Source organism: Cupressus sempervirens, chromosome 10, assembly GCF_028749045.1.
Source record: "Cupressus sempervirens isolate cs-2001-9-10 chromosome 10, ASM2874904v1, whole genome shotgun sequence".
NCBI classification, from domain to species: Eukaryota; Viridiplantae; Streptophyta; class Pinopsida; order Cupressales; family Cupressaceae; genus Cupressus; species Cupressus sempervirens.
The window spans coordinates 178311878-178324971 of NC_143127.1; the positions used below are offsets into that span (position 1 = coordinate 178311878).

A 13094-nucleotide genomic window follows, 5' to 3' on the forward strand; every position below is an offset into this window, starting at 1 on the left:
TGAATGTGGTATTTTAATTTTAATTTTTTCTTATTAAAATGGCATGTGGAAAAGGTCTAAGAGCGCCAACAATAACTTAAATTCCACCAAATTCAAGAGAAGTACCTTTACAAGTGTGATGAAAGAAGATAACACTACTGCAAAGTTGTTAAGCTGCATACAATATATCTTCTCTATTCTTACTGCAACCCAAGGTAATTAATTGAAGTTCTATACTCAATATGATACATCTTTCCTACTTAACAAAAGAAGTATGTTTTCCACTTGAGCCAAACAAATTTGTAACTCTTAGTACACACATCCTCTTCTATAATTATCTAAGAGAAAGAAGCATGTTGGCTTATGAGCAAACACAAACATCCACATTCAATCAAACCATTCAAACAAGAGCCAGGTGGGTGGGTTATGATATAGGAATTGAAAATAGAAATGCATATCGAAAATAGGAATGACTATTCCAATAACAACTAATTTTTTAGAATGGACATAAGTTCATTTTAAGGACAAAATGAGAATATGTATTCTTATTCCCTATTCCAGCCAAACGAAAAATAGAAAATATATTCCTAATTTCATATTCCTATTCTAGACCCTAATAATAGACTTTGTTTTTATATAATAAAAAGATTTGATTTGGCTCAAAAATAGGCTTAGGTCCACAATCTCTAACATCAAAATAAAATAAAATTGGACCACAGGGCATAACACCCAAGAAACGAAGCAAATGCCCTCTCAATGTGTGGTGAGCTGACATCAAATTTCAAACTCCTTTTCACATAAAAGAAGATCATTTCACTTCAATACAAATGTGAAATCTATTTTCACAAGATTAGTGTGGTTACATACTCTCCACATTTATAAAAATTAATGGACAAGAATTTTGGAAAAAATAAAATTAAATATTTCACATAATATTTACAAGAATGAAAAAATGTGTTACGACAAATAACATACACATCTAAATGAAAAATATTAAAAATGAAATATATTTTTAAAATAGTTCACATTCCTTTTTAAAATTGTATACTAATTTTTTTACTTTAATTTAAAATTGCACTAATTATTAAAAAAATGTTCTCATTTTGTTCTATAATGTAGTAAATTAAGAATAGATAAGAATCAGTTGTACAAATTTTAAAAAACTAATACCTTGTAATTTACTTTACAAAATATTAAGATATGACATTATTTAAGAATCAGTGAATTTTTTTTTCCATAAAACAATTTTAGGAAAGGGCCTACATGTCCCTAATAGTGAATTATGATTGGTTGAAGTTAATTAATTTAATCACTAGTTAATCTATTCTGCCAAATTTGTTCAGGGCATGATCCCAACCTCATCCCTTTGAGATGTTGGGACTTGATCCCTGGTGGGTTCTTCGTGAGCTTTTCAACTTCACCAATAGTAATCCTAATTTTTGGTTAAACCAATGCACACGATTTTTATATCTAAAATATTTGCCTCTTTGTTCATTTCACTCTGAAATGCACATATTTCTTTTGCATTTTTTATAAATTATATGCACATATTTCTTTTCCAATTTCTTCTAAATCATATATTTATTTTGCTCTTCCATGGTTTTTGACAATATTTAATTATATTTATTTGCCAAGAATTTTGTGCATTGTTACTTCATTTTTCTTTTCCAAGATCTACCTATTTGAAGCCACGTTGAACAGGAAAATGACGAGTTGGGTACGGCCTGTCCCGATTTATTCCTTGAGTTGACCAGTTCAAAACCCTATAAAAATTCATAACTCCAATTAATTGAATGCAATTAAACACAGAGAGGTGGCCTGACCAAGAATGCTATATTTAGAGCAAATGGAGAAACTGAGAATGAAGTGTATGGTCTACTAAATTAGCACATATTCAGGGAATATTTTAGAATTCCGCATAATCATCATCAATATAATGTGTTGTTGCAGTAGAAGAGAGTAGCGCCATGGAAGGCGGTTCCAGTTGGTATTCAGCCATGCCCAGCACAGTGGAAGAAATATACCAAGATTTCAAGAGCCGAAGAGAGGGCATAATCAAAGCTCTCACAGAGGATTTCGAGTTGCTGTACATGGAATGTGACCCTAAAGATGAGAGCTTTATGGGTCTCTATGGGCTCCCTGATGAATCATGGAAGGTTGTTTCTGAAGAAGAAGGGTTTCCCATGCTTCCCAATCCTGTCTGGGGAATCAACAACAAGAGAATGGTGATGTCTAAGAAGAGTTGGAAGCTCTCTGTTGCTGATAACAGCCATGTTTGGCTCCATGCCATGGTTATATTCCACTCTTCCAGGATTGGATTGGGGGAGAAGGAAAAGGGGCTTCTTCTCACCATGGTTGGTGGGTTTCAGGGAGTGGAGGAGGCTGTCAGAGATGGTGGTAATGGAGGGAAGGAGATTGTTGTTGTGAGGAAAGATGGGAGAAAGAGGAAGTATTCAAAGGCTCTTCTCACCATGGTTGGTGGGTTTCAAGGAGTGGAGGAGGCTGTCAGAGATGGTGGTAATGGAGGGAAGGAGATTGTTGTTGTGAGGAAAGATGGGAGAAAGAGGAAGTATTCAAAGGCTCTTGTTATTGGTAGCCATTTTTCTCCTTATGATGAGAGTGATGGTGATGAGGGGTGCTGTGATGCTGATGAGCCACATTGCCCAATTTGTGGGGAAAAAGATGGAGATGAGAAGTGGATCTTATGTGATGTTTGTGAAGGATGGCTTCATTGCAGATGTGTCAATGTTGGTTCTCAGGAGGCTGATGATATGGAGAGGTACATTTGCCCCTTCTGCTCTACTTGATTTGTGGAGATAATCTTGTTCATGGTGGGTCTCAATCCTCATGTTTACAAAATGAAAACTATGTGAGTTTCATGGGGTTCTTTTCATGTTTTGGTGCACAACTCTCGATTGGGTTTCTTTTGGTGCCCATCTCTCAATTGGGTTTCTGTGTTTTTAAGTAGGTCACTCAATTTGGTTTTTCATGAAAACAAAAATTGTGCAAAAGCCATGCTTGCCCTATTTTGTGGAAGGGGGTGATAAACATCTTGTTCTAGAAGCCCCCTTTAAATGGTAGTTTACAGGGGCTCAAAAATTGTGTCTCATGCACATACATTGTCAAAAAAATAATGTTTTATCTTCTGATTAGTTGTGATTGTGTACAGCTAATATTTACTCTTAAGGATTTGTTAGTTCTGGTTTCTTAAGTTTAACCAAAAAGGAAAAAATTCTGGGTTCTTCAACCAATTCCATAATTCTTTTAATACTAATACTAAGTATCTAAAGAGTCTATACCAATTTTTTCCTACCGTTGAAGACATTGTCATTCTACTGAAGCTATGCATTGTAGTCAATTTTTTGGTGTGACTTTATATTCTATTGCAAACCCTTAATTTAGATTTGTTTTATTATTCAAGATACTTGATGTTTTTGGAAAAAATGGTTTAAGAAAACCTCTAAATTTAGATATATTCCGACTGTTTGAAAACATTACCCTAACTTTTTCTTCAGCATCTAAAGCATATTTTTCACACTATACTGAACTTAAACTTCAACAGTTATTTAACAATTATTAAAGATTTTTTTATAAATAAATTTCTAATAAGTCTTATTGTCAAATCTGTACATTAGAGTCTACTAGGGATCATACCTTGCACTCAGCAAGGCTCGGGATTGTGCCCCAAGCCAATTCGACGGAAGAGGTCTTTTGTGGATGATCTCCATCCAAAAAAAAAAATGGTACATTAATTTTACCACCTTTATAACCAATCATAAACATTATACCTTTTAATCTTTATTATGCATGTTTTTAATAGATTTAATTGCACAATTGTTGTATAATTTTTTTTTAATCTATTTATATTTAATAATAATTTACTTTCAATCGTGTGAAATTCACTTTATATTTATTGCATGGAGGTGATCTTTATGGGATGGAGCCGATATTTATAGGATGTGAATGAAATGTCCCTTTTCTTATTTTTCATGATATTTTCAACCTCTAATCAGATCTTTAAAATCAAACAGCTAATATCCCAAAGATCCACCAAATTCCTCAAGAAACCCCAAATCGGGTATGTTGAAAATAGTGCTAAAAGCTTCACAATTTCACAAATTATTAATGAATCTGAAAATGGAAATTTTTACAGAACTTTCAGCAGCATAACAGCCTACAAATTGACATTTCCAGATCCGTATAGCCTTTACACAACAGCTCGAAAATGTAGGACCAAAACTATGCTCATCGGGCTCCCGAAATAGCACAAAATATGCCCGGAAACACCACAAGAACACTAATAATCTATCTCAGAAGTTTAATCACGTCCCAATATATATATTCAGATCTATTTTAATAGCTTAAAGTATAAAATACAGCAGCAACCAAAACTGATATGAAATACTCAACCGGAAACACCAAACTCTTACAAAAATACACCCGGAAACTCACAAATCTGCACTGTTCAGCACAAAGGCAAACTCTGTATGAGCATGCACATGGAATGGCTTCAAACTCCCGTCCTTAGCCTTCCTAGAAACCTGCAAACTCCCGTTCTTGGGTCTCCCTGGAAACCTGCAAACTCCCGTTCTTGGGTCTCCTTCTCCACAGGTTTGGCAGCCTCTGAAGAATAACAAAGAATGAGCCAAAAATCAAGTTCTGGAATGAGCCCAAAATGCCTGCAAAACCCCTTAAAAGAGGGCATAACTGTAACTCACGTTCAAGAGAGGTTAATGAAACATATTTTAATAATAATTTTCATTTATTAGTCCAACGGTTTCCAAAGATTAACCCCCTTTTTCTGAAACTTCACTTTCTTGGGCCTACCTGCCTTAGCAAAGATTATTATTTTTTTAATTATTTGAAAAGGGGACATGACAGTGAAATCTTGAGATTTTTTCGAGGTGGCGAGATTTCTTCCATATGTCTCACTTCAGTTCTGATTTTATTCTTATTTAGAGACTAATACCAATTCCATAAAGTCTTTTTAAAGCTTTTTTGAAAACTATTTTTTCTTTATATGTTTGTTTAATAAAATTTAAAAGTTTATTTAGTATGTATGTTTATTTAATTAAATTTATAATAAATCTATATATAATAATAAGTTCTTCTTAGATTTTTATATAGTATATCTGTCAAATTTTTAGGAGTGATTGGTTGAAATGTTGAGGTCTTATATTGGAATTTGTAGAAATATGCACATATTCCACCTAAATCTAATTATAGTAGCAAAATGTTTTTTTATTGTATAGCTTGATATTTTAAACTCAATCTTAATTTTTAAAAAATCTAGTAAGTAAGATATATTTCTTTTCTTTTCAAAACCACTATTCTCATAAGCTTAATAAGAAGTGGATCTTGTGTGATGTTTGTGAAGGATGGCTCCATTGCAGATGTGTCAATGTTGGTTCTTAAGAGGCTGATGATATGGAGAGGTACATTTGCCCCTTCTGCTCTACTTGATTTGTGGAGATAATCTTGTTCATGGTGGGTCTCAATCCTCATGTTTACAAAATGAAAACTATGTGAGTTTCATGGGGTTCTTTTCATGTTTTGGTGCACAACTCTTGATTGGGTTTCTTTTGGTGCACATCTCTCAATTGGGTTTCTGTGTTTTTAAGTAGGTCACTCAATTTGGTTTTTCATGAAAACAAAAATTGTGCAAAAGCCATGCTTGCCCTATTTTGTGGAAGGGGGTGATAAACATCTTGTGTGATGTTTGTGTAGATGGCTCCATTGCAGATGCGTCAATGTTGTACATTTGCCCCTTATGCTCTACTTGATTTGTGTAGATAATCTTGTTCATGGTGGGTCTCAATCCTCATGTTTACAAAATGAAAACTATGTGAGTTTCATGGGGTTCTTTTCATGTTTTGGTGCACAACTCTCAATTGGGTTTCTTTTGGTGCACATCTCTCAATTGGGTTTCTGTGTTTTTAAGTAGGTCACTCAATTTGGTTTTTCATGAAAACAAAAATTGTGCAAAAGCCATGCTTGCCCTATTTTGTGGAAGGGGGTGATAAACATCTTGTGTGATGTTTGTGAAGGATGGCTCCATTGCAGATGTGTCAATGTTGGTTCTCAGGAGGCTGATGATATGGAGAGGTACATTTGCCCCTTCTGCTCTACATGATTTGTGCAGATAATCTTGTTCATGGTGGGTCTCAATCCTCATGTTTACAAAATGAAAGCTATGTAAGTTTCATGGGGGTCTTTTCATGTTTTGGTGCACAACTCTCGATTGGGTTTCTTTTGGTGCACATCTCTCAATTGGGTTTCTGTATTTTTAAGTAGGTCACTCAATTTGGTTTTTCATGAAAACAAAAATTGTGCAAAAGCCATGCTTGCCCTATTTTGTGGAAGGGGGTGATAAACATTTTGTGTGATGTTTGTGAAGGATGGCTCCATTGCAGATGTGTCAATGTTGGTTCTCAGGAGGCTGATGATATGGAGAGGTACATTTGCCCCTTCTGCTCTACTTGATTTATGTAGATAATCTTGTTCATGGTGGGTCTCAATCCTCATGTTTACAAAATGAAAACTATGTGAGTTTCATGGGGTTCTTTTCATGTTTTGGTGCACAACTCTCAATTGGGTTTCTTTTGGTGCACATCTCTCAATTGGGTTTCTGTGTTTTTAAGTAGGTCACTCAATTTGGTTTTTCATGAAAACAAAAATTGTGCAAAAGCCATGCTTGCCCTATTTTGTGGAAGGGGGTGATAAACATCTTGTGTGATGTTTGTGAAGGATGGCTCCATTGTAGATTTGTCAATGTTGGTTCTTAGGAGGCTGATGATATGGAGAGGTACATTTGCCCCTTCTGCTCTACTTGATTTGTGCAGATAATCTTGTTCATGGTGGGTCTCAATAATCGTGTTTACAAAATGAAAACTATGTGAGTTTCATGGGGTTCTTTTCATGTTTTGGTGCACAACTCTCAATTGGGTTTCTTTTGGTGCACATCTCTCAATTGGGTTTCTGTGTTTTTAAGTAGGTCACTCAATTTGGTTTTTCATGAAAACAAAAATTGTGCAAAAGCCATGCTTGCCCTATTTTGTGGAAGGGGGTGATAAACATCTTGTGTGATGTTTGTGAAGGATGGCTCCATTGTAGATGTGTCAATGTTGGTTCTCAGGAGGCTGATGATATGGAGAGGTACATTTACCCCTTCTGCTCTACTTGATTTGTGCAGATAATCTTGTTCATGGTGGGTCTCAATCCTCATGTTTACAAAATGAAAACTATGTGAGTTTCATGGGGTTCTTTTCATGTTTTGGTGCACAACTCTCAATTGGGTTTCTTTTGGTGCACATCTCTCAATTGGGTTTCTATGTTTTTAAGTAGGTCACTCAATTTGGTTTTTCATGAAAACAAAAATGTGCAAAAGCCATGCTTGCCCTATTTTGTGGAAGGGGGTGATAAACATCTTGTGTGATGTTTGTGAAGGATGGCTCCATTGTAGATTTGTCAATGTTGGTTCTTAGGAGGCTGATGATATGGAGAGGTACATTTGCCCCTTCTGCTCTACTTGATTTGTGCAGATAATCTTGTTCATGGTGGGTCTCAATAATCATGTTTACAAAATGAAAACTATGTGAGTTTCATGGGGTTCTTTTCATGTTTTGGTGCACAACTCTCAATTGGGTTTCTTTTGGTGCACATCTCTCAATTGGGTTTCTGTGTTTTTAAGTAGGTCACTCAATTTGGTTTTTCATGAAAACAAAAATTGTGCAAAAGCCATGCTTGCCCTATTTTGTGGAAGGGGGTGATAAACATCTTGTGTGATGTTTGTGAAGGATGGCTCCATTGTAGATGTGTCAATGTTGGTTCTCAGGAGGCTGATGATATGGAGAGGTACATTTGCCCCTTCTGCTCTACTTGATTTGTGCAGATAATCTTGTTCATGGTGGGTCTCAATCCTCATGTTTACAAAATGAAAACTATGTGAGTTTCATGGGGTTCTTTTCATGTTTTGGTGCACAACTCTCAATTGGGTTTCTTTTGGTGCACATCTCTCAATTGGGTTTCTGTGTTTTTAAGTAGGTCACTCAATTTGGTTTTTCATGAAAACAAAAATTGTGCAAAAGCCATGCTTGCCCTATTTTGTGGAAGGGGGTGATAAACATCTTGTTCCAGAAAATCCCCCTTTAAATGGTAGTTTACAGGGGCTCAAAAATTGTGTCTCATGCACATACATTGTAAAAAAAAAAATGTTTTATCTTTTGATTAGTTGTGATTGTGTACAACTAATTTTTACTCTGAAGGATTTGTTAGTTCTGGTTTCTTAAGTTTAACCAAAAGGGAAAAAATTCTGGGTTCTTCAGCCAATTCCATAATTCTTTTAATACTAATACCGAGTATCCAAAGAGTCTATACCAATTTTTTCCTACTGTTGAAGACATTTTCATTCTACTAAAGCTATGAATTGTAGTCAATTTTTTGGTGTGACTTTATATTCTATTGCAAACCCTTAATTTAGATTTGTTTTTATTGCAAAATGGTTTAAAAAAACCTCTAAATTTATATTTATTCTGATTGTTCGAAAACATTACCCTAACTTTTTCTTCAGCATCTAAAACATATTTTTCACACTATACTGAACTTAAACTTCAACAGTTATTTAACAATTATTAAAGATTTTTTTATAAATACATTTCTAATAAGTCTTATTGTCAAATCTGTACATTAGAGTCTACTAGGGATCAGACCTTGCACTCAGCAAGGCTCGGGATCGTGCCCCAAGCCAATTTGACGGAAGAGGTCTTTTGTGGATGATCTCCATCCAAAAAAAAAATGGTACATTAATTTTACCACCTTTATAACCAATCATAAACATTATACCTTTTAATCTTTATTATGCATGTTTTTAATATATTTAATTGCACAATTGTTGTATAATTTTTTAAAATCTATTTATATTTAATAATAATTTACTTTCAATCGTGTGAAATTCAGTTTATATTTATTGCGTGGAGGTGATCTTTATGGGATGGAGCCGATATTTATAGGATGTGAAATCTTGAGATTTTTTCAGGGTGGCGAGATTTCTGCCATATGTCTCACTTTAGTTCTGATTTTATTCTTGTTTAGAGACTATTGCCAATTCCTTAAAGTCTTTTTAAAGCTTTTTTGAAAACTATTTTTTCTTTATATGTTTGTTTAATAAAATTTAAAAGTTTATTTAGTATGTATGTTTATTTAATTAAATTTATAATAAATCTATATATAATAATAAGTTCTTCTTAGATTTTTATATAGTATATCTGTCAAATTTTTAGGAGTGATTGGTTGAAATGTTGAGGTCTTATATTGGAATTTGTAGAAATATGTACATATTCCACCTAAATCTAATTATAGTAGCAAAATGTTTTTTTATTTTATAGCTTGATATTTTAAATTCGATCTTAATTTTTAAAAATTCTAGTAAGTAAGATATATTTCTTTTCTTTTCAAAACCACTATTCTCATAAGCTTAATAAGAATACATCTTATACTAGATTCTTCAAGTGTTAATCTTAGTATAGAAATAATAATACTAATCAATCTATATATGATTTTGAAGTAGCTAAAGGAGTTAAAAGATTGATTGTAGAGAATAGAGTTTAATAATTGGAAACATTATATTTATGACTATCCTTATAAGGTATATCTTGTAATATAATTCAAAAGAACATTCTATTAAGACAGGTGTTTGAACAAGATGATGAAAAAAAATCTAAAAGAAAAAATAATGAACTACAAAAGATGTCAAAAAAAGAAAAACTAAAAATTAGAATACATTTTCATAAAATAGTCTATCATAACTCTTAAGACTAGCAGTTGCATGCTCTTTGTACATGCAACGAGTGCGCTGATAGGAGATCGAGATTTAAGAGAAAAATGTAGAATGAGCATTAAGTAATGTAAATATATTTTTAAAAAAATTTGAAAAAATACAAAATAAAAAAGTTGAAAGATTAAAACATCGATATAACATTTACAATATTTAGGAAATTTGAATCATTGCTTAAGAAAGTTCAATAATTTTCAAGATTATACAATTAAATTTAATTTATCAAATATGAAAAAAAAAAATCCATTTAAAAAAAAACCATCCAAAATTTTATTACGAAAATTAATAAGAGAAATACAAAAAAAAGTATGAAAAATAACATCTCTAACAAATATTCTATTCACTAATAAATTATAGAAATTGAAAAAACAATATTTGAAGAAAAACTAACTTAATAAAAAAAGAATTAAAGAAATTTTAAAACTAAAAACTAAATCAATTTAAAAAATTGAAAGGTTAATAAAATAGAGATCATAACATAATCTAATGTGACACAAGTAATTATTTTTTAAATAGATAGAAAAAAAAAAAGTTAAAAATGGATATTTAAAATATAATCTTATGTGAACAAATTAGATTATTAATAATTTTTAATTTAAATAACATAATATTTACTAAATTTTTTAAATAAATATTATTTATTTAAATTAGATTTGTCAAATATGAAACAAATAGTCATTTAAAAAAATTCATCAAAAAATCTATTATGAAAAATTAATAAAAGAAAAAAAAAATGTCTAACAAATATTCTATGACTAAATAATTATAGAAACTCTAAAAAATATATATTTAAAAAAAATAAAATAAAAAGATTAACACAATGAAAAATAAAATAACATAAAATAAATAAACCAAATCATTAAAATTATTTTATAGTTAACTAAATTATAATTCAACTACATTTATTATTTAAAAAAAAATTATAATTAATGATAAATACTAAATCCATTTAAATAAAGTAAAATACATTAGAATTATAGTTTTCATTTTTAAAAATATATTTCCATACTTGTCCCAAATATTTTGGAACTTTGTTTTTACATTTCTCCATACTTGTTTTAAATTTCTCATTTGCTCTTTCATGATTATTTTTAGACTTTTACATTGACTTTTATATTTTAAATTATTTTAAACAATGATCAATTCTTCTATAATTTTAAATATGTTAAATTAACTTAAATTTAATTAGAATATTTATTTAATTATCTTAATTAAGTCGAGAGGCTTTCTACAATAGAATCATTCATCAATGTAAACTTTTGAACATTTAAAAAAGATTGACGTTCATTTTAATGTCATTAGTTCAAAAAAATGAAATTGATAATAACAAAAATGTCTGGGGGGTACTGTCTGACTATTGACGTTGCCACCAAGGCAACCGCCAATAGCCGATCATCATCTTCACCTTCTCTACTGCCAGCCAAAAAAAATTTATTGTGGTTTTTCTATTGATTTTTTTGCTAGCTTGAAGGCGTTAAGTGATTATTTGTAGCTTTTAGCTTATTATGTTTGAATCTTGTTTCCGATCATTGGAGAGGCAAATTTCAAGGAAAAACACAATTTGGATTTTTCCTTAAAATGTTTAGTACTTGTGTTCTATTTCCTGATTATTTAATGAGATACGAAACCTAGTCACTGCCATATATTCATTTAAAGGTTTCATGAACACCTTGATGGACAGTGATAGTAATTATGAAGGGAGAGATGTATATATGTAGAGAGAGATGGAGAGAGAGAAGGGTTTATTGTTGTTGCTATTTTTAATTTTATTATTATTATTATTTTTATGGTTGATGTTGTTTTTAATTTATTATTACAAATATTGATTAATATCTTTGAGTTCATCCAGAGAATAGTAAAAAAACCTACAGAAAATTAGTAATAAACTGTAGAAAGTCTTTGTTTTCACAAATATTCTCTTTTTTTTGAAAATCTACTAGACATTAAAATGTGGCGATGAATTGTAAAGCAGAAAGGAAAAACTTTCTGTAAATATTTTGGTTACGGTTTGCTTGCAGTTTTCATTTTATATGAATGTTTATTATTTTTTCAAATATTAAAAATTATGATTTTTATATATGTAAGTTTAATTTATTATTAAAATAATAAGATTTTGGGGGATGTAAAATATTCAAGTTTAGAAATTATTTTAGATTTTACAAATGAATTTTAACATAATAGTTATACTAGAGAAAGAAAATGCAATAAAATTGTTACTTAAATCAAATATAAAAATTATTAAATTTTACCTAAATTTATTAATCATATAAAAAAACTATTAAAGATAATTAAGTTCTATTAAATGTACTTGATTTTTTTTTTTTAGAAATACAAATGAAATTTATAATTGGACAAACTTTAGAAATGAAGTCAATTTAGAGAGAGAGAGAGAGAGAGATTGGGGGAAGATATGGTTAGAGGGGGTACAAGAAAAGGGGAGAGGGGGAAGATAAGGTTAGAGGGGGTAGAAGGAAAAGGGGAGAGGGGGAGAGATGAGCCATGGAGATAAAAATCATAAGAAGGGAGTCCAAAATAGATGGAGATTGGAGATGGTGGAGAGAGAGGCCGTGTGTGTGTGTGTGTGTGAGAGAGAGAGAGAGAGAGAGAGAGAGAGAGAGAGAGAGAGAGAGAGAGAGAGGAGAGAGAGAGGGGTGAGAGACATGAGGTAGATATAGATAGAGCATTTTAGACATAAAGAGACATGAAGTTGGGGTGGAGTGTGTGGGTGAGAGAGAGATGAGAGAGAGAGAGAGGAGAGAGAGAGAGAGAGAGAGAGAGAAGAGAGAGGAGAGAGAGTGTGAGAGAGAGGAGAGAGACGAGAGAGATGAGAGAGAGAGAGAGAGAGAGAGAGAGAGAGAGAAATCACATGAGGTGATGTGGTAGAGAGAGAGTGAGACAAGGGAGAGAGAGTGAGAGAGGTGAGGTAGACATAGAGAGATGTACTAATAAATACGGAGGGAGAGAGGGAGAGAGAGAAGGAGAAGGAGGCAGAGAGAGAGAGAGAGAGAGAGAGAGAGAGGAGAGAGAGAGAGAGAGAGAGAGAGAGAGAGAGAGAGAGAGAGAGAGAGATGATTAGAGGGGGCAAGAGATGTAGATATGTAGAGAGGGAGTAGGGAGAGATGAGCTAAATAAGAAAAAGAATAAATAAGGCCCAAAGAGATGTACAATGATGGGGAGAGGAAGAGTATGGTGGACAATGATGGACAATGAAAATAATTATGAAGGGAGAGATGTATATATGTAGAGAGAGAGAGATGGAGAGAGAGAAGGGTGTAGGGGAGTG

The 13094-nt window shown here is 32.2% G+C and overlaps 1 protein-coding gene across 1 annotated transcript; it reads left to right on the forward strand.

Moving 5' to 3' along the window:
• The first annotated feature begins 1946 nt into the window (after nt 1-1946).
• LOC149533215 (PHD finger protein ALFIN-LIKE 7-like) lies at nt 1947-2809 on the forward strand. The gene is made up of 2 exons (XM_089804069.1): nt 1947-2373; nt 2491-2809. The coding sequence occupies exons 1-2, from the start codon at nt 1947-1949 to the stop codon at nt 2784-2786; spliced, it is 723 nt and encodes a 240-aa protein (XP_089660195.1). The 3' UTR covers nt 2787-2809.
• The last annotated feature ends 10285 nt before the right edge of the window (nt 2810-13094 follow it).

Bases quoted from the DNA above. Each gene is read 5' to 3' on its own strand.
- LOC149533215 (XM_089804069.1), top strand. From the start codon at position 1,947: ATGGAAGGCGGTTCCAGTTGGTATTCAGCCATGCCCAGCACAGTGGAA. The intron at 2,374-2,490 runs GTGGTAATGGAG...AGGCTGTCAGAG, and splicing joins GGAGGAGGCTGTCAGAGATG to ATGGTGGTAATGGAGGGAAG.